This window comes from Eimeria tenella, genomic scaffold (assembly GCF_000499545.2).
Source record: "Eimeria tenella Houghton genomic scaffold, Eth_scaff12, whole genome shotgun sequence".
Classification (NCBI taxonomy): Eukaryota; Apicomplexa; class Conoidasida; order Eucoccidiorida; family Eimeriidae; genus Eimeria; species Eimeria tenella.
Genome location: NW_013541485.1, coordinates 75623 through 96127, shown reverse-complemented (window position 1 = coordinate 96127; position 20505 = coordinate 75623). Strand labels below are relative to the sequence as shown.

Here is a 20505-nt window from a genome sequence, read left to right as displayed (position 1 = left end):
CTCGCTTGCGAACGTACTCGCTAGCTAGTTTGGTGGCTTTCAAGTCACATTGTGAGCTACCTGGGTAGCTATTTTGGGTCAGATCCAACAGAGGAGACAACGGTAGGTGCTTCATGCCTAGAGGTGCAATTTGACTTCAACGCATGGATGTGAACGGCGTTGAAGTCGAAGCGATCCATGGACTGCAGCAGCTGCGTTGCATGAAGGCTCTATTGCGGCTGTTTCAGCGGTGCGCGGCGGGGCTCCGCCTCCGGTGGCTAATTCTGCTTTTGCAGTTTCTCTGGTGCTCTCCCGCTACATCCCGCCGAAGGAATCTCATGGAGAGAGTGCAGTGGGACTTCCCTTGAGGGGATATAGCGCAACTTGGCCCCCGCTGGCGGCACCGCCTTCGTACCACACGACGAAAACAATGCCGAGCTCGAAGGAGCATCGTGCAAAACTGCCGCTGCATGCATGCATGGTTGCATTTTGCCGTGAGCGCGTGGCTTTAACATACCAGACCACTAATATTCGTCACGCCGTGAAGCTAACGCACCGAGGGGGAAAGGCATTCCGTTGTCGCACCCCGCGAGCTTTCTATTTACTGGGCATAGTGGGGTTCAGAAAAAAACCCATCAAGTGGTGTGACAATGGGGCATAGAGGCGCCCAGTGAAAAAGCACCTTCTAGTGATGTGAAAGCGGGGCGTTTTTCCCATCTAGTTCATCAATGCGACGGTGTGACGCATCTTCGTGTTCAAATATGCTAAAGCCACACGCTAATGGCAAAATGGGACCAGCCCTAGAGCCTGCCAATCTTTCGCTATGAACTTCAATTGGAATGGTGGAAGCTTGCATATTGCCTCACACCTAGGAACAGTTCGCTGGTGTGGTTCTTGGTGTATCACAGGGTGTATGCACTGACAAGGGCGCAAGTACCGAGCAAGCAAAGTACAGCAACGCGGCTTTTGAACTAGGAACAACGCGAAGACGGAAATACTTATGCATTTCTCATTGATACCACTTAATGAAACAAATGGAGAGAATGGAGGCTTCCATTTTGTCGAGAGATTCCTTATCTCGCATCCATGCAAATAAGCGGGGTGAAATGGTGGTATATAACGCGAAAATAGCGCATCTTCGGCGAACATGCGAATCTGTGAGACTTTTACAGCGTGAAATGCTCTAAAGGCCAGTTTTTAAAGGAACAGCTCCTCCGTTTGCAGGCGAAACACGACTTGCAAGCGGCCATGCATGGGAATTCTAGTGCGCGGGCACACTTGATGACACAGGAGGCAGAACAAATGGAGCTCAATTTGAAGATTCTGGAGCCTTCGAGAGAAAAAGCGGCCATCCTGAAAGGTATGCCACTCTTCAGCTTCACTGTTACCTTCTTCACTTCGTCGCTCGCATGCCATCTTGCGAAATCATTCACATACTTTCAAAAACAGCTTCAAACGACTATTGCCACAGGGCTCGACACAGTTAGAGCTTCACAGAAAAGAGTGACAGAAACTTCGATAAACTTCTCAAGGTGGGTTTTAGTCCTCATTTCTTTTTTGTGCATGTTGAAATAATATTCCTCAGGCGGCTGAGCGTACTGGCAGCAGGCCTTCGTCAGCGGCTCAAGGACACCGCAGAGTATGACTGCTGTAAATTGCCTGTTCAGGAGCTGATGCATGACAATACTTGGCTCGTAGCTTCTACTTGGCCACGCCAGAGGGGGACTCAATACAGAAAAAACAGTACGATCGAATTAATCTGTTGATGCTTAAGACAGCACAATTTACACTCCTCTTGCGGCCAGGGAGGAGGTCAAAAACCTGGAGCAGCATCTTGCACAGGCTGACTCTGAAGAACAAGCGAGCGAGGAGCTGAAAGAAGTAAGTTGGAACAAGGAGCAACGCAAGGAGGTTCTCGGTGTGCAGACTGCGAAACCTGCATTTTAGGCTGCGAGGACAGAGCTTGTTTTTGAACAGGAAAAACTTAAAGAGGAGACTCAGGAGCTCATCAAACGCCAGCTGGCGCACGCGCGTGAGCAGTGCCAGCGCACGCAGCGCCAACTCTACCCGCAGCAGCAAGTTCCGCAGCAGCAGCAGTGGCTGTACCCACAGCAGTGGCAGCAGCAGCAACACCTGCAGCCCTTTGGAACCTTTGGTGAGGGCATGCAAACAAAGCCCACATCACACTGCTGTGCTCCCCCACCAGACCAACCGATGAACCCCGTGCAGTCTTCTGCACCACGCAGTGCTCCCTTCCCATCACCTGCTGCATGCACAACAGCTAATCCTCTTCAGTGGAGACAGCCTCATGGCCTTTATCTGGCAGCAGCATACTCAGAGGCATCTAGCTGCAGAGGAAACAGCAACCCGCAGCAGTATCTGCAGCAGCAGCACCAACTGAGCTACGGGCAGTTGACTGCAGCGGGTGGGCCGCACTTTCAGCGAGTTTCTTCTCTCGAGCAGCCGCCTTCGCTGCAGCAGCAGCAGCAGCAACAACAACAACCCAGCGCTTTCTATGGGGAAGCACCTGACACTTATGCAGTGAGCGCTGCTCAGATGCAAGCCCTACAGGACCTGGCAAGCGACCTAGAAAATGCGGAAGGGGATATCAGCCCCTCGGAGCATATTGCCAACCCTCCTTGGGGCCCACAACCTCGTCCATGTGAATCATCTGCTGCTGCAGCCTTGGGGCCGCCGCCGGCGAAACGCACAGCACAGTGGCACGAGACAGCAGCAGCTAAAAAGAGACTACCAGCGACTAAAACGGTGCCCAAGGGGACCTACAGGGTTCAGCGGGCAGCGGAGCAGCCTCAGAAGCAGCAAAAGACGCAGGAAAGCCAGGCAAATGGGGCTGCAGCAGAAGCAGATGCCTGTAACATCAGTGCGGCAATGACTGCAGCAGCAGCAGCACCGGCGCCAGAAATCTCAAGCTTAGACTCAGCCCAAATAAGGGCCTTGTATTTGTTGCAGGTATGTGTTGCAAGCGCAGTAAACCTTTTTCTTTTGTACCTTCAGGAGTGCGTCAGCGGAAAAAAGCTGGAGGCTTCGGAGACTCCGCAGGAAAGACCAACACCGCTTGTGGGGCTTCCCACCAGCCACGGCAACGACGGCCCACCAGCAGGCGGCCGCCAAGCGAAGGGGAGGCACAGGAGTCTGCAGCAGAAGTCTAGCGAGTGCAGCTTCGGCTCTTGCCAATTTGAAGTGGACTTATAGAGTGGTTGGAAACAGCGCAGAAAGATACGGAAGATGGACGCACTAAATAAGCTAGCTCTGTATATTCCTCATCAGCTCTTTGCACTTTTGAAAATATCCTACGTGACTATGAGCTTCCGCAAGCAGTGCCAAAGGCTCCTACTAAATGCTGGCTCTGAGAGGTTTGGGACCCCCCGATTTTTGCTGCCTGTGAAGCAGCTGTTTCTACAAGAATGCACGCAAGCGGAATACTAACTGTTCTGCTGAAGCGCACAGATGCAAAAAAAAGCAAAAAGAGTAAAAGTGTCTGAATAGGGAAGAGGCGCCGAAGGAATATCCAAAGGTCCCGCTCCTGTTGAGGGACCCAAGGGACCCTTTGCTTTCCAGCTCAGCAATGCAGTGTGATCGTTTGGGTTTGCAGCTAGGTCGCCCAAATAGGGCGCCCGCTTTGTGAGTCCTCAGCCCTGACCTCGGTGGTTTTGATGTGGTGTGTACTAACCTCTAGGTGCTGGTTCGGCCTCAGCTCGTTGTCCAGTGTCATAGGAGTACTCAAAGCCCTGTATAAGAAAGAGAAGCGTGAAAATCCTTAGGTGCCAACAAAAGGTCATTTGTTCCTTAGATGTAAGTACATTTAGCGACCGCAGCTTTGACGTCCAAAGGCGACAAAACTGCTACGGCTTACTGGTTGCCACGTCTGCTTTGCTCCTGTACATAGAGTCGCAGCAGCCGCAGCAGCAGGCCGACAGAATACCAACAGCAGCAGAGCCACACTTGCGATTCGGAAACACTATAGTATTTTGATGAGGTTCTTCACCTCAGCAAGGTGTAGCATCTCTTAGTTAGCGGGAAACGGGGAACAGCGGGGCAAAGTGATTAGCTTCGCCTTCCGGCGGGCTTCCCTTTAGCCCCTGTGCGTTTGTAAAGAGGAGATGCAGAGGCCCCGCTTTGCAGCCTTCCGTCCAGCCGAACACTTTGCAGAGATGCAGCTGACCCTCATGGTGCAGCTGCTGATGCAGCGGCTCCTGCTGCTGCTGCTGAAGCAGAGCTCGAATGGTTTGCTGCTGCCTTTGTTGGAGCGTGTCTGTAGCTGCACCGCGACGGCTGGTTCGCCGCAGTGCTCCTCTGGTCTGAAGTGTATAGACGGCTATTGGGCGGCGGAGGGCGTGAGCCAGCGACAGAATCTCGGGGCCTCCACCCCACGTGGTTTGCATACGCATGCGTCTGCAGTACTCCTGCGCTGAGCAGTTGTACTGCAGCGATGCCAGCTGCAACAGCTCCTCCCGCCCAACCTTCTCGGCGCCCTCCATTACAAATTCCTCCACAGAAGGGTCTTCCAACGTATTGACTGCCAGCTGTATCAACGCCGCAGACGCAACAGCAGCAGCGGCAGCAATACCTGGAGCAGCAGTGGTATACGCCTGTGTCACGTGCTACACTTCTTGTAATGCCTCTCTAGGTCTGATGGTTCAACTACTGAATAGGTAGACAGAAATGCAGTAAAGGAGCTCCCGACCGGGCTCCCATCAGAGATGGGCCCGCAAAAAGTAGCCCGCAGAAGATCCTGCCGGCCGCCTGACCTGTCTGAGGCTTAGCGCGGCTTCTTGGAGGTGCTCATCTGAGAAAGACGGATGGTAGCCAAACGAATCTTGCCACAAGGCAGCGGCGACAGAGACGAAGAGGCAGTCGCCGGCGCCGGGGCTCTGAAGGGATACTGCATCAGCAACGACTACTGCGTTCCTTCGCTGTGGCTGGGCACTCAACAACACTGCAGCATCAACAGCAGCTGCCGTTTTCACTTGCTATAGACTTTTCACTGGATACAATGAACACTGTGCCGAAGGTAAAAGCCAGTGCAAAGTTGGACTGTTCTAACTACCGCAAACCATAAAGAATTAAGTGTAAAGTGCTTACAGTAACCCATGAAATTGGAACTAATAATAATGATACACAACTTACTCTACCTGATTATCCTGACTATGTTACTTATCTGAACATGAGCTTTCCGTTTGTTTCCATCTCGATTCCATACAGTGCATTGGGGAAATGGGAACAAAGGGCAGCATGCGTATAATGCACAAAACATGAAATTCATTTTAGAACGGGAACATGCACGTAGGCACACGTGTTGAAGAGTCTGTGTACATGCACATCAACTGAAGTCTATGTATACTTTTCCCACTACGCTACCATACAAAGATGATCCAAGCTTACAATTACAAACGCAGCAGCAGCAACTATGGCGGCAGCAGCAGCAACTGATAGCAGCAGCAGCAAGTGCCGCTAGTACTTCTGGCTGCTACAGTCTAGGGCATTATAGTATACCTGACCTGATCTAGACAGAATCAAAAGGTGTACCAAGGAAAAAAGGATGCTTAATATTCGCTGTGTTCACAAGTGAATTCTTGAACGTATGTCTCCGGTACTGAATAGTGTAGTTTACTTAAATAGTGATAGAGATGCCCACGAAACACTGAAACTAAACATAAAGAAGCGGGATCAGTCGAAAGAAACAAATGAATAAACAAAGAGTCACAGTGGGTGAGCAATTGGAAGATTGGTGTCCGATTGGTGTACAATCGAAACTGTAAACAAGCGCATTATTCAATTAATTCAGTACCTGTCTAGCTCGCAGACACAGAGGGAATCCAGAGAGGTGAAATGAAATGGGTGCGAAATCTAAGGGGGCCTCCTGAGGGGACCCCTCACTCTGCTGCAGGAGCCAATGCAGCACAAAAGAACGTGCTGCTTCACACGCTTCGGCCTCCTCCATGTCACCCTGGCCACTGCTGCTGCTTGCATTCCTTTCTATCTCCTGGTTGATATTCTTGTGTACAATGCCGTTGCTGCTACCGTTGCTGTTGGAGTCAGTGCCATTATTTTTGCTGCTACTGCTTTTGTGCCGCAGGAGAGATTGTGTCCTAGGTACTAACTTCCTGGTCAGAAATATGCATAGCGCGGCAGCCAAAAGAAAAAGGAATAAAGATGCCAGTACAACGTCTTTACGTCTGAGACGCAAAACGCTGCTGGATGAAGAGTGCTGGGAGCTCCTTAGGGGATAGCGCCCTCTTTCAACAAATTCAACTTTCCTTTCCCGGCCCCTGATCCAGCATAGGTCCAAAGATCTGCAAATTGGGAGATGATTTAGCTCTGGCTGCCTCAGCAGCAGCAGCTGCTGCTGCTGTAGCTGCATCAAAAATGACCGAGGCTCCTCTTCCCAGTTGCCAAGCTGCCGTCGTGGTGGGATTCGTGCTGAAATAGGTGGATACTGCGAGCCAAAAAAATCAAAAGAGATAAAGATATGGGGGTCTCATAAGCAGCCATATATCCTAAGCTGTGGACCGCAAACTCTAGATCCTCAATCTGAGAGTGAATGCTGTCTGTTCACAGGCGAGGACTGCAGGGTCAATAAGCCCTAAATCTGCAGCTCTCTGCCAGCTTAAACATGAAATCAAAATCAAATCATCATCTTTCCAATAAAAAAATCAACGGAGCTCAAAGTAGGATTTCATTTGAAGCGTCTACCCAGGACTAAGTCTCCGTTGGCGGGCCCCAGCTAGGGCCCCCACGGCCGACAGCCGCCTGACCGTTGGGACAGACGTTAGGCCTCCCTTTCGTTCGCCTACTTTATGAATCTACTCTCAAAAATTTAACTAAAGGGGGCATAGTGTAAACGTAAAGCTGCAGGCTTCATGAGCTGACTGACTGCTGGTGTTGCTGTTGCAGGGAAGGCAAGACTACGAAGCACCATAGCATGCGGTGAACGCAACGGCAGAGGAAACACACGTCGTGGAATCTTCTGCAGTAGCCAGTTTTACAACATCGAATCCAGCAACAGTTACTGCGGCAGGAGCAGCAGTAGCGGCACCAGCAACAACAGCAGCGGTATCTGCAAAAGAAACAGTAATAGTAGACAAAGGACAAAACACAGCCACAGGAGGGACTTCCTGAATCTATAGAACCCAAAGTTTATTTTTTGTGTTAAGGCCTTTCTCATTCTACGAAGACATGACGAGGGTCCCTGGGGGCCCCGGAACACGGGGTCCCTTGGGGGACCTTGAGGACACAGCGATTGTGCGCAAGACTTCGTTTCTGCTCGAAACTGTAGACATTATAGCTGCAGATGCTGGCAGTTGGGGCGCTGTCGCCTCCCGCTTGAGCTCGCAGCAACAGCAACAACTGCAGCAGCAACAAGGGCCACCCCCCGGGAGATGGGGCCTTCTCCCACGGCTCTGCGCGCTGGAGGATTTCAAAGATCTTGAAAGGCGAAAGATGACGAAGCAACTAAGGGCTGATCATTCGCAAAGCCAGAAGGAGCAGCAGCAGCAGGACCAGGAAATATTTCCTGAAGCTGAAACTGCTTGTGTTTTCGTCTCTGCCTTTATCGAGGAGGCGACGCCTTACCTGATTTCCTTCGTTCGTCTGCTGCCTTCTCTCCGCCGCTTGACAATTTGTTCTTTCTTTTCGGTCCGTCCAAACACCAAATACCACATTTTAACTTCGGGGCCTCACAGGGCCACATGCAGTAACATGTGGCCATGCGAGGCCCCGAAGTAAAAATGTGCTTTAGTGGTCATTAAAAGATTGCAGGGTCCTCTAGGGGCCCTTAACGCCTGAGCAAGCTTTTCTGTAGCTGCTTTTGTGAAGCTGCGGTTGTGGCAGATCCATGGGGAATCCTACTTGGTCTCCGGATCTCTAATGTGATGCTGCACTGGCTTGGCTGCATAATTTCGTGTGACAGTTTTTACTGGCCAACTCGTCCATGATCTTCAAGTATTTGTGCAAATATTTGCCGACATTTTTCCTGATTTTGTGCTTCAACTGGGCCTTTCTGTCGTTTCAGGAGGAGCAGCATCGTTGGCACGCCTGTTGCATGCAGCAGCAAGCTGGAATGCCTGTCCAGCGTTTGGCTGCAACTTTGCGCAGGCAACGAGAGGGGCTGCAGCCAACGTCAGATGGGCCATCTGGGGCTCCCAAGTGGCAGGGGCCACTCGAAGTGGAGGTGCTGCACACCCCATTTCATGCAACGTTTCTCACTCAGGGATGCTTCCTGCTGACTGGTGTGCAAAGGAGGATGATAGACAAAGATGAACAGACAAAGACAGACAGCAAAGAACTGACAGGCAGCATAAAGGGAGAAGCAAAAGTGAACGAGGAAAATATAGATAAAATTTGACGATAAAAAGGAGGACATTCTCGCACCACCTAGTGGCCTCAGGCGCGCAAAGGCTTCTGCAGAAAACTCACAGCAGCATGCAGCAGTAGGCAACTGATATGGGGCGCCATTTAGAGAACTGGTGCAACAGCTGCATTCTAACTGTTGTGGCTGCTGTTCCTGATGCTACTTTCACTCGCAGAATCATCTGATGTCCCCATAATATGCCCCGATTCAGTGCGGCGCCTGCTTTCAGAAGCAGCAGCAGAAGAAAGCCTGCTGCAGCGTCAGCCTACAGCTGCAGCAGCAACCGCAGGTCTAGACGGGGACGTACAGCTGGATGACATTTCCCTCGCTAGCCTCCCCCTGCGGCACAGAGTAAGTCTTTACAGTCGCTGCTTATCTTCCTGGTATCGCTGCCGCAGTGAACGCTGCCGCACTTTTGCCCCTGCTGCTGTTGCAGCCTTTGCTCCTTCTGCCGCGTCATTGAAAGTGCTTCTGCTTTTAGATTGGTGCTCTCGATGCTGCTGTTATCTGCTGCGTGAAGGAAGCCTACAGCCGGTTGGCCAGCCGACTAGCAGAGTGTTGCTCTGCATGGGGTTGCTCTGCTGCTGCTGTCCACTGCTGCGGCGCGGCTGCGCGGCTATTGGGGCGTGCTGTGGCCGAAAGGATTCCTCCGAAGCCAAAGGGGGCATCGATTGCTGCGGCTGCTGCTGCTGGTGAACAGCGAGAGAGGGAGGTGTTGCTGCTAATTGTGGACAGGGTATGACACATCTGCCGTAGCAGCAGGAGTGGCAGCTTTCAAAGCAACACCAACAACAGCAGAATGGCTTTTGAGTCACCTTTTTACGGCGCTTGGACGTTATGCTAGACCAGCTACTACTGCTGCTGCTGCCGAACTTGCCGTTGCCTCCGATCTCTGCAGCTACAGGACCTGCAGTCCCCTTTGGCCCCTGGCAGCCTCCTATCACCTTCAGCTCCATCGGATGGGGGTGAATGGACTCTACAGCAGCTTAAGGTGCTGCAGCAGCACAAGCAACGACAAGAGCAGCCACAGCAACCGCAGCTAGTTGACCCCTCTGCTGTCCCAAGTCAGCTCATTGACTCCACAGGCGTGAGACGGCCGTACACAGTAACTTGGGACCCCCTCAGACCGTACTGTAACTCAAAGGGGCTCTTCAAAAATTTACAAGAACAGTAATAGCGGGAACGACAGCGCCGTTTGCAGTACCACCACCACTAGCCGAGGAACACCAGCAGCGCCTAGCAGATTCACCAACAGCAAGGTAGAACCAAGCACCGGCAGAGCAAGCAGCAGCAGCAGCAACACCAATATTATCAGCTGCACGTACAGCAGCAGTAGCTGCTCCAACACTTGATCTAGGCCTCAATGCGTTGGTTTGTCAGGTTTTCTCGGATTTTTCCTTGATCCGGCGTTTGTTGAATTGCGGATCATCACCCAATCTCGATTCGTGTCTAGACACCACCGAAACGCGGCAAAAGAATAGGCTCAATCGAAAACAACAGCAGCAACAAGAAATGGAGGCTCGCGCTGCAGGATACATCGAGGGTGGAGCACTTTTGCAGCTTCTCCACGGTCCCGAGCCTGCATGGCAGGCGTAGGTGCTGTTCTACACCCTAGACCCTTTTCTGCACCCTAGGGTTTGTTCGTCATAACCTCTAGGACTTCGGAACAACCAAGTGCTGCCTGCTGTTTGTTCAGTCTAGTTACCTCTGCCGTTGCTGCTGCTCCACATGATGCTGTCGCTTGGCGTCATCTCATGGGGGCCCTTTCAGCGGCCTTTTACATTGACCAAAATGGAGAAGATTATCCCAAGCTGGAGGTAATCGACTGTGATTGTGTATGTCTCATGCGTGTTTCTTCTGACCATTATCCTGTGTCTTTTTCTGTTTGTTGTTTTCCTTGCTTCCACTCCTAGCCAACTCCGGAATTCTTCCACTGGTTCCTTTGTCCATCTGTCTGTTTTCGTTTTTGGTTCCTACAGTAAAACTAGCAAATGCACTGGCGCTTTCGAGCGCCTGTGCACTTACTCATTCTTTACGTGCCTGTTCTGCGACTTCCCCTACGTTTTTCCGCTTGCTTTTTCCTCCGTCTATCTGTCCGCCGCTCGTCCGTTTTTATGTTCTTGCTAAATGCATGTCTTTTTGCGTTTCAGTCGCTTGTTTTCTGCTTGCCCCCTTTTTTTCTTTTCTTGCTTCGCCTCTTTTTGGCGCTGCTCACCCGCAGACAAAGTGATTTGCGCTGGCTGCTGCAGGAAGGCAGCAGCGCCCAGCAGTGTAGGAATGCGACGCTGCTGCGGCTTCTGCAGTTGCTCCAGCAGACACGAGACACTGACATCAAATGGGGGAATAGCATGTTGGCTCTTCAGGTGTTTTTCAGTTACTGCCGCCGTTGGCGCAACAGCGTCGTTCTTGTTCGTGTTGCTGCTGCCCCGTGTCACCACTTTCCTGTAGATGAGCTTCCGCACCACACCTGCCATTGTCACTGCTGCTTGCTGTGCTGCTGTTTCTGTGATTGTTGCTGCCTCTGCTGCAGCATCGTGTATCTTTGTGGCCGCTACTGGAGTTTGTCGAACATTTGCTTCTTCCTTCTTTACTTGCTGGCGATACCTTGACCAATGTAAGCCGAATCTGTGCGCCCTGCTGTCCCTCGATGTCCCTCCGTGTAACTTTGTCTTATGCTCCATATATCTTTCCGTCGCTCCATATTGCGCTGCACGGGCCTTGCCTTGTGCCCTGGTTTTCCGTCCTGCATCTGCCTGTCGCTTCGTATAATCTTTTACCTCCGTGTTTTCTGCCTTGTTTCGTCTCTCGCGCTTTGCAGTGTGCATTTGTTTCTCCCCAGTGCCGTTGCTAAGCAAATTTTTTCCTTTTTTATATGCTTATCCTCTGCACTTCTCGTCTTTTTGTTCATCCTGTTTTCTACATTTTATCTGTGTGTTTGTTTGTCGCTGCTGTCCGCAGCTTCAGAGAGCAATAAAGCGGGCTTCTTCAGGCTCCGGTATGTCTCGTTTCTGTCTCTATATACACCTCCTAAGACTGTTCCCTACTTATTCGGCTTTCAGTGTTACTATTCTCAGTTTGGACGTTGCCTTATGTTTGATATGCCTGTGCCTTCCATGGGGCTGCTTGCGTACTTTTGCATGCATACGCATGCAAGAGAAACCAGGCAGACGCATGCACCTTTTCCTTTATAGCTGGCGTCTTCTTGTTTAGCCCTATGTTGATTAGGTTTTTGCCCTACGTGTAATTTTTTTTTTGCAGTTCCTCTCGAGTCTCTGAATGCGTCCCTCCTCATCGCTGCAGCGCGAGCGTCACAGGCCGTAAGTTTCTTCATTTTCTTCGTATTCGTCTTTCCTCATATCCTTACCCGTGTCTCTTCCGTTTTCTGTCCCTCTGCACGATTCTTCTTTTCCCTGATTTCCTTTTTCGCCTCATGCTTTGTCTTTCTTTTCATGACTTTGCATTCCTTTGTCTAGTGTGAGTACTGCATGTCTTCTTTTGTTTGTCCGCCGTGTTGAACGATAAAGAGATTTCAAAGGCCGCTAGCTCTACCTGAATCTTCGTCAAACCTACATGGAGATTCTGCCGTCTTTCTTGTAGGGCCCTGACGCTCCGCTGGTGTCTTCCTGCTGCCAGCAACACAGCCGCAGCAATGGCGAGAGCAGTAGCAGCAGCAACAACGCGAGCTCCTGCAAATGCTGGGAGTGCCTACTGAGAGAAGCATTAAATAGTAGCCTCTCTAGAAATATCATGAACAACAACGCCAGCAGCAAGGGCAGTAGCAGCAAAGCGAAGGCCATCGCTCACCGGCTTTGGTGCATTCAACAGTCGCGCTCGTCTCTCACAAATAGTCGGTAAGGGCGCCTATCTATACAACCTACCTGCTTTTTCCTGTTTTCTGAGGTTCCTTTGCAACTGCAAGGTTATTCTTGCATCCTTCTTCTGCTTTGGCGTTTAGCATGCTGCCGGTACTTCCTTCTCTTGATTCTGAACGCTGCAACGCTGCTATACTCTCACGAGGGCCTTTCCACAAGCCTCATGGATCCTTTGGATATCTTGGGGGATCCTCTGGGGACGGACAAGGGGCCTTCGAAGGCATGCCAGCGAGCCGTGATGGCCTCCAAGGGAACTCTCACGGCCCCCAGGGGAACTGCTGGCTGTTGTCTTTGGCGCGTTCACTGGGAGGAAGTGACGATGCTTCTTCTTTTGCAGAGGCGCCTCCAGCGCAGGGACCTCTTCTCGAAGATTTCATAAAGAAAGGCTTGAGGTGAGCAAACTGGACTCGCCACTGATCTCAATCTAGAAATTTAAAGTTGTTGTAAACATGGTGTAATATGGTGCGCCGCAGTTGTAGTTTGACTCAGCATTGTGGTATGACTCTCAACTTCAGAAGCCGAATAGCGCTAGTCTAGTGCAGCGCAAATAGGATTGTGAACGTAGCACGACATAAACTAACTTCGTTGGGCGCAAAACAGTATAGTGTAATTCAGTTGCGCGAACCATGTCGTAATGAGACAAACATAAACTGTCGCATGACATAGGAAGACGCCAAATGGTATAAAGCATACTGGAGTGAATTAGCACGTGGTATGCCATAATCTTGTACAGCTACATTTCCAATTTTTCCCGATGCATGTACAGTGAACTGCCGATTGCTTTCCGGGCTTGCACAAGCAACCTCTGACTAAACAGGTTAATTTCCTTTTTTACTTAGCATTTTTTGGTTCTATGATCCTGTTGTGTTCTGCTTACAGCACGGTCAACTTTTTGTGGGTCGCAGCGAAGGAGCGAGCAGGAGCCTCTTGGAGGCAAAAGGAGACCCCGAAAGGAGTCCCAAGTCGCTCTGTTGTTACCTTCGTCTTGGGAGGGCTCGCACCCAAAGAGCTGCAGGCATTCACAGCTCTAAATGCCGCGCATGGGAATTATCAAGTAGGGGCCAACAGTGACGTACCAAGTTACGCTCAAAGCAGCTCCCAGATGGGACCCTTCTTGGTTGGCAGCACATGTCTCACTTCACCTACGAGCCTCGCTGCTCAGCTCTTCGGCGACCTCACAGGAGACCTACAGACTGCCTAGCTCTAGCCAACAAAAGTGACTCTGCAGCGTAGGAAGCTGCGAAAGTGTGTGTAACTTCAGAGTGTCATTAGCCCTTTGCTGGGGAGAGAAACAGAGAGGCGCGTCGCTGCAGAGTTGTACCGTGGCTCAAATATCCTGTTTACTGTGAAACTACTTGAGGATCTCGAGAAAGCGGACCCTTAGCACATGGCGCGCAGTGTGCGGCGCAGAAGGATATGCGTGGCCGAGTGCCTGGACGATAATTTTCTGTGTTCGTTTCATTTCCATAGCAGCAGACTGAAAGTTGCAGTTATGAATTTTGGGCTGTTTCTCTTGATCTCTTATTCGCTTTAGGTGTCACAATGATCGCACGCGGAAATAAACTCATTGGGATGTGCAGTGGTGACTGCTCGAGCTCTGTTCCTCGGGCCTCCGTACAGAACCACAAAAAAATAATCGTCAAGTAAAAAGATATGAGTCCGACAGAGTAGCTGCCAATTTAGGTTGTCTTATACTCTTAAGTGGCTCGTACTGCTTACAGGGCCTCTAACTTTCAAGGGGAGCAATGGGCTGTCCAGTGACCACCATCTGGCTGCTGGCAAGCGAGGACCTGTGCAAAATTTTCCCCAGAAAGCTCGAAAATTCAGAAAACTCATTTATAAGGAAAAACAAAGTTTTTAAATGAGAATAAATTTTGATTTAAGGGGAAATTCACTTATTTCAACGGCTTTTCACCGTCTTTTCTGTTGGAGCACGCCGTGCTGCAGCGGCCTGAGCAGAAGAGATACAGCAGCAACTTCGGCCCACGCAGCAGCAGTTTTGTTCTCTTCTTGTTGAAAACCTTGTCACCTCAGAGCTGTCTGCCTCCTATGCCTCTTTTTAGCTGCCGGAGTGGCCAAGCTAGGGCCCCCACACGCAAGACAGGAGGCTACAAGCAAACTTGGGATTTTCCCTTCTGTTTACTAAAACACTTACCCCCTTATACATACTCGTGAACTTACCAGGACGTGACCATATGCACACCAGCACGCGAACATGGAGGTGTGAAGAGCTGATGCTCGCAGCTACAGGCGTGCCATTTCCGCAGATGAAGCAGGTTTCCTCTGCAAACAGAGCAAGTGAGCTTACAACGCACGCAGATCGCGCTTCGCCAATCACACGAACTGCAACGCCGAAGACGTTGCTCGGAGGCGGTGATTTGACAAAGGGGAAAAAGTGCCAGTCTCCTTCAGAATGCTTTCGAGAAAGTGGAGAAACACATTGTAGCAATACGCACTCATTTACTCCTGAGCGCCCAGCACAACTGCTCCCTGACACTGCTATTCTGTGTTTTCTGCTCTCTACGGTGCTCTTTGTGTCCCTGTGGATTTGGGCTGCAGGGTACTGCGTAATTCTTGCTGCACGCAGAAAACCAACAGCGGCAGCGACAGCAGAAGTAAAGGGCATGCATACAGCAACGGCACTGGCGGTGGTTGCTTAGCTAGCATAATCCGGAGCAGCAGCAAAAGCTGTAGGGGAAGCTGCATCAGCATTCGCAGTACAAATAAAACTCAGTGCAACGGCAGCAACAGCTGCGATAGCAGCAACCGCGGCAGCGAAGACAACAGCAGCAACAGCAGCAGCAGCAGCTGCTGCCCAAGCGCTGCGGTTCATGTTGCAGTTGAAATAATACAGAAACAGAAACATTGATTACCGCTGCTGCAGTAGCGGCAGCTGCAGCAGAAGCAGCAACAACAGAAGCAAAGCCAGCAAAGGTTCTCCATCGTGTGCCACCATGAGTAAATCTCTTGTGGCTGCAACGAGCGGCGCAGTGGCTGCGTGCGTATCCACCCTTATTGTTTTTCCGTTAGACACGCTGCTAGTACATCACCAGGCAGCAGCAACTAAGCAGCCAGCCAAGCTGCTACAGCAGCAGCAGCACCAGCACCGCAGCGCATTGCAGGCCCTCATTGACGTCTTGCAGGAGCTGTTGCAGCAGGAGGATGCAGCAACAGCCACCCCTACCACTTACGCTTCTACTTACAGCAACAAGAGCAGCAACAGCAGCAACAGTAGCAACAGCGGCAGCACCACCAAAGACAAAGCGGGACAACTTATTAACCGGATAAGCCGCCTATACAGTGGTCTGGGCATTAAGCTGGCCGAGCAAATAATTAGAAACTTTGTCTATTTCTATTTGTAAGCTGGAGCTAAAACCTTAAAGCATAGGGTTTGATGCATATGGGCTGCAATTTACCCCCTAACACGATGAAAATTGTGGCTGAACTGAAAAATCTGTGTGAGCCTGGATACCAAAAGAAGGCACGGCATGTACTGTAGGTGTGGAGATATATTGATATTAGAAAAACGATTCTCTCATTCTGCAGAGCTGTTAGAGCCCAGTTTGCCTGCGTTAGCAACTTTCATTCAAATACGAACACCCATGTGCGTGTGGGTATACCGTCTGGTATGAATTCCGTGTGCCTATAGTGGATACCAGGCAGATGCACAAAATTCAGAAAGCATGTGAACACATGAACATACTTATTATAGCTGCGAGGAAAAGAAAAGTGCGTGCATCTTTTTGGCAGTATAAATGAGTGTTGATACGAACACAATTAGTTTTATTCGGCTCTTCTCATGTTTATTTCCACGCTGCCTGTGTGCGTGAAGCTCTACATACTAAGCTGCCTGTGCCGTAGCCTCGGTATGTTTAGTTCTGTATGTATGTGTCGGTATCTACTGACGTGCATGCATCCGACAGAATACGCAAAATTGCATAACCGTGGATCATTTTTTCGATAATATCAACTGTGATAGTCTTTAGCAAGACTTAACTATAAAAAAGTGTAACTATTTGTGTTTGTGAATGCTCACATTTATATTTACGTATCGGTTTCACCTTCATGTGAATGTCAGGTACCAAGCCTTGAAGAGCCGTGCGGCGAAGGCTGGGGGTCTCCGCATCAGAGGTGGTACTTTGTTGCTGGCTGTCTTTGCTGCTTTGGGGACCCAGCTTCTGACGGCTCCTTTGGATGTCAGCAGCACACATGCCCAGCTTTGTCGGCAGCCACTGCGTACTATTTTCATGCGAATTCTGAAAACGGAAGGTTCGGCTCCAACATAAATGCCGTTGCTGCTGCATAGATGCTCCTGGTACAGGATACGCTGCGAAAGATTTTGCTGTTTCGGTTGCTGGAGATCGTGGTGAAAGTAGTGTTGATAGTGCTGCTTCTAACTCGTGGTGCAGCGGTTGCCTTCACTCAGAACGGTTGTACTGATGCAAGTACCGTTATCGCTGCTTTTATACTGCAGATTCTGCATTTCCATCTGCCCCCTCTGGCCTTATAGCGGCTTTTGCTCCAACTGGCGTTAAGCTGTGGCTGCTACCTTTTCTATTGTTGGTGGCACTGCTGCTGTGTTGCCGCAGGGCCTTTTGGTTTCTACCGAGGCTTCGGGGCATCCCTCTGCCTGTGTTTAAATCCTGCGATCACAAATGCTACCTTCGACAGCCTCAAGTAAGCACAGAGAGCAGCAACGGCAATTACAACAACACCACAAGAAGCATCAACGATTGCAGCAACACCTTCTGGCAAGAGGAGCAGAATTTCTAGCGTCGGCTACAGTCAAATGCGCACCGTCTAGCAGTACAACGCCTGGAATTTGGAAAAGGGTGCACTGTAAGGTCTAGTGCTATTGTTTTGGTTGCAAAGACTGCTACTGCCTGTGTTGCTGCTGCGCTTGCTCTTTTTCTTGTTGCTGCTGCTGCACTGCAGGCTCTGGCTCCAAATGGTCAATCTCCTGCGGGCAAGGAGTGTCATGGATCCAATTACAGACGAAGATATTCCAGTTGAACGGATAGGGGTACGCATGAACTCTACGCTATAAGACACACACCCTAAAAACGTCATTGTCGGTCTTTAGCCCTCAATGCTGGTCGCCAGGCTCTTAATTTGGCAGACTCTGATAGCAAACGGCCACTTACTGCCGTGCAGCGAATGTGTACCAAAGCATTAGGGGCAGAGGCACAATGTCTGCTGAAGATGCGTGAATGCACGTGAAGTGGCAACGTTGTTGCTACTGCTGCTGCTGCTCGTATTTGCTCTTTTGCCATCCCCATTTATGGTTCTGCCAATTATGTCGTTGCTGATGTCATTCATGCCATTGTTGTTGCTTCTCTTACTGGAGCGGACGCTAGTACTGCTGTCCATGCAGCTACACAAACAACGGAAACGGTGGGTTGTAATGCAGGGTTTAGGGTGAGCAATTGCGCCATTTGCTTTCCTGTGAAATCCTGCACAGCAAACACTACCGCCTCTGACTGGCGTCCAGAGCTTCCTCTTGGGTGCTGTTTCCAAAGCATTTGCAACGATCGCCACGTACCCCTACATCCGAGCCAAAGTACTAAGTTTTAACCCTGAACTGCACCACTTCTGGAACCGTGAACACTGTTGCCGAAGGCCAATTTCTGAACCAGAATTTCTGAACGTTTAAATAAAAAACTTAACCCCCAAAACCTTGATGAGAAGCGGCGCCTGCAAATCTGGAAATTCCAACTGAGTTTCTTTGAATACTCCATGTTTGTGGCGAAAACTAAACGTTAAGTGATGAGCATTGAAGGCGCTTGGGTGCACGCATGCTTCTTTTGTGTTACGCCGTTTACGCCACTTGATGACATTCCTGCCGGGGCTCTTGCTGTGGCTTTTTCCAATGTCTCAGTTTCTTGTATTCATATTCCTTGACTTATGATATAGCCTGTGTTTTCGTTTCCTCAAAAGTCCAGGATGCAAGTAGTTTTAAAGTTTATCTTCAGGTGCTACTTCAAGCCCGCCTGCTGGAACGTTCTGCTAGCCTCCATGACAACTTCAACGGCTCGCAGCAACAGCAGTACGAGAGACACACACAAGTGCTTCTTCATTTTTGTTCGCGCCGCTTTTGTTGCTGCTGTTGGTGTCATTGTCGCTACACTGCCGTGGCTGAAGCTGCTGCATGTGGAATTATACTGGGACTCAGCGCATCTCTGTAGTTTGTTCTTTTCATGTTGCGCTAATTTCTTCACTATCTCCGGGTATCCCTATTCCTGTTGCTAGTAGTGCTGTTGCTTCTACAGATTCTGCCACTGCAAATCGTGCTGCTGTTTCCAGACGTGCATTGGTTTCTGGAGACACAGATGTTCCTGCTGCCCCAGGCCGCAAGGGGGACCTTCCACTTGAGCCTCAGCAGGAAAGCCCCTCAAGCATCAACGAGATACAAAGAAAAGGCTCTATGGAGCCGCAGCTGCAACTGCAGCAACAACAGCACGCCACAGTGCCACGGGCGGTATCTGTGCAGTCCGCACTGGACAAGGAAATTGAGGCGCAACTGATTGCTTCTGTTCCTGCCTCTGCGTGCCTCTGCGACGATGTGGGTACTAGGGTTCAGGGTTTATAGGTTACGTTTTGGGCCTCGATTGAGGAGCGACAGTTCAAAACATGTTGTTAGAAACCAGTCTTATGCTAGCCTTCATTTTGAGTGCATGCAGAAAAAGTTCATTCAAGTACAGCAAGAGTGCATCCCTTGGCAGCCTCTCTTTGCTTCATGTTTGTGCGTATTTTGCATGTATTCGACTCGGCATCCTCCACAATGCTTCTACGTAGGTTTGCCTTTTTTCTTTAGCACTTGCGAGCGTGTTGTTCTTTGTGTCGTGTTCATTTTTGAGTGTCTTTGTGCATTCCTTTTTCCTCGTCTGCTTCTTTGCGACAATTCGTGCACTTTTCTAAACCCGCCTGCATGTGTTTGTGTCCCTATCTGTCGTGGCCGGTCTCTTCGCGAGCTCGTACTGCCACTATTGTGGTTCGCTTGTTTACCACAGACTATGCGAAAACCGGCGTCTTTCTGTCTCTCGGAGTGCAGTGAGGTGAGGGTTTGCGCTTTGCATTGCCTCCTCATTCATCGCTGTCCGCCTTGAAATATTGTAGAAAATACAATTTGTATGCTAATAAGTACGGGTGATACGTATATCTATACACGAATGCACTAGTATGAATGCTCAGTGCAAACGTGTTAATCACTGCTTCCCAAAAACGCTGCTTACTGCTATTCATCGGGCAGTATATGTGTACCCTTTTCATTGTCTATTATTATTATTGTTGTTTGCACATACCTACATCCCAGGCTGGGGGCCTCTGCATTTGCGGCAGCTCAGAAGAAGGGTCCCCGCCCCATTCCGCTTATCGAAGAAATCCAAAGACAAGAGACATACCCCACCTTCTAGACGAGGTTAGCTGACACAAATGACCCAGTAAACCACAGGTTTACTGGGTCATTTGTGGGAAGCTCTTCTCTGAAGAGCTTCCCATGATGGCTTATAGATTCAGCTGCTGCTATTAGCGAACCTTCCAACGCGGGGTAGTGAATTGTGTCTCGTTGCTGCTGCTGCTGCTTCTGCCGTTGTAGGTGCTACCACTTCTCTTGCTGCCCTATTCATTGGTGACAACGGTTTTATTCTTGCTGCTGCGGCTTTGGTGGTACAGGAGGCTGAGGGTGGCGTCGTGGCTGTATTGGTATCCGCTTTAATGCAAGAAGGCTTTGGGGGGCTTTACAGAGGGCTCGGGTTGCAGCTTCTGAAGACGATTTTGGCCGCTTCTATTCTTTTTCTGATTAAGGAAAAAATACAAAACCAAACGGCACAGGTGACAGAAACGTGCTGCTGTTCTTTCTCCTGCTGTTTACCGTCACGCTAATTCTCCTACCGTTACGCGGTCTTCTGCTTTTACAATTGATCCAGCAGAAGTGGCTGCTGTTGCTTGTCCTGCTGCATTTGCATTTGGTTTCACTGATAGAACTGCTGCTGCACCTGCCGCCTCTACTGCCGTTGCTTTTGCTGCTAGTGTCGTTGCTACTTCTTTCCCCTTTCCCTCATTTCTCTTTCTCTCATACGCCCTCATGTGTTTCTTTTTTCTGCAGACATTTGCCCGCATAGAGAGACTGTTCTTGAACAACCAAAAGTAAGCACCACAGAGCACGACTGAAGGCTAAATGCCTCACCACCTATTATTGCTCGGTAGCTCAGGGACGGCCCCTCACTGCACTCCCAAAGAAGCCTAGAAGGCTTCTAATATAAATGGCCTCTTCGGGCCCACAAA

General features: G+C 50.2%; 6 protein-coding genes across 6 annotated transcripts; 5 read left to right on the top strand and 1 right to left on the bottom strand.

Moving 5' to 3' along the window:
* Positions 1–1022: 1022 nt before the first annotated feature.
* Positions 1023–3192, top strand: ETH_00026865 (uncharacterized protein; the record flags this gene model as incomplete). The annotated part of the gene is made up of 4 exons (XM_013373075.1): positions 1023–1136; positions 1270–1339; positions 1754–1860; positions 1957–3192. The coding sequence occupies 4 exons, from the start codon at positions 1023–1025 to the stop codon at positions 3190–3192; spliced, it is 1527 nt and encodes a 508-aa protein (XP_013228529.1).
* Positions 3193–4010: 818 nt separating this feature from the next.
* On the bottom strand, positions 4011–5941 carry ETH_00026860 (cysteine protease domain containing protein, putative; the record flags this gene model as incomplete). The annotated part of the gene is made up of 3 exons (XM_013373074.1): positions 4011–4523; positions 4749–4871; positions 5789–5941. 3 exons carry the CDS (start codon positions 5939–5941, stop codon positions 4011–4013), a joined length of 789 nt encoding a protein of 262 aa, XP_013228528.1.
* A 1235-nt stretch (positions 5942–7176) lies between these two features.
* Positions 7177–8344, top strand: ETH_00026855 (uncharacterized protein; the record flags this gene model as incomplete). The annotated part of the gene is made up of 2 exons (XM_013373073.1): positions 7177–7635; positions 8012–8344. 2 exons carry the CDS (start codon positions 7177–7179, stop codon positions 8342–8344), a joined length of 792 nt encoding a protein of 263 aa, XP_013228527.1.
* A 162-nt stretch (positions 8345–8506) lies between these two features.
* Positions 8507–9524, top strand: ETH_00026850 (uncharacterized protein; the record flags this gene model as incomplete). The annotated part of the gene is made up of 3 exons (XM_013373072.1): positions 8507–8701; positions 8871–9086; positions 9249–9524. 3 exons carry the CDS (start codon positions 8507–8509, stop codon positions 9522–9524), a joined length of 687 nt encoding a protein of 228 aa, XP_013228526.1.
* A 2573-nt stretch (positions 9525–12097) lies between these two features.
* ETH_00026845 (uncharacterized protein) lies at positions 12098–13423 on the top strand (the record flags this gene model as incomplete). The annotated part of the gene is made up of 3 exons (XM_013373071.1): positions 12098–12201; positions 12306–12614; positions 13102–13423. 3 exons carry the CDS (start codon positions 12098–12100, stop codon positions 13421–13423), a joined length of 735 nt encoding a protein of 244 aa, XP_013228525.1.
* A 1753-nt stretch (positions 13424–15176) lies between these two features.
* On the top strand, positions 15177–20371 carry ETH_00026840 (methionyl-tRNA formyltransferase, putative; the record flags this gene model as incomplete). Its single annotated transcript, XM_013373070.1, has 10 exons — positions 15177–15580; positions 16301–16491; positions 16812–16899; positions 17158–17245; positions 18195–18268; positions 18526–18784; positions 19233–19277; positions 19535–19639; positions 19894–20052; positions 20327–20371. The coding sequence occupies 10 exons, from the start codon at positions 15177–15179 to the stop codon at positions 20369–20371; spliced, it is 1458 nt and encodes a 485-aa protein (XP_013228524.1).
* Between the last annotated feature and the right edge of the window lie 134 nt (positions 20372–20505).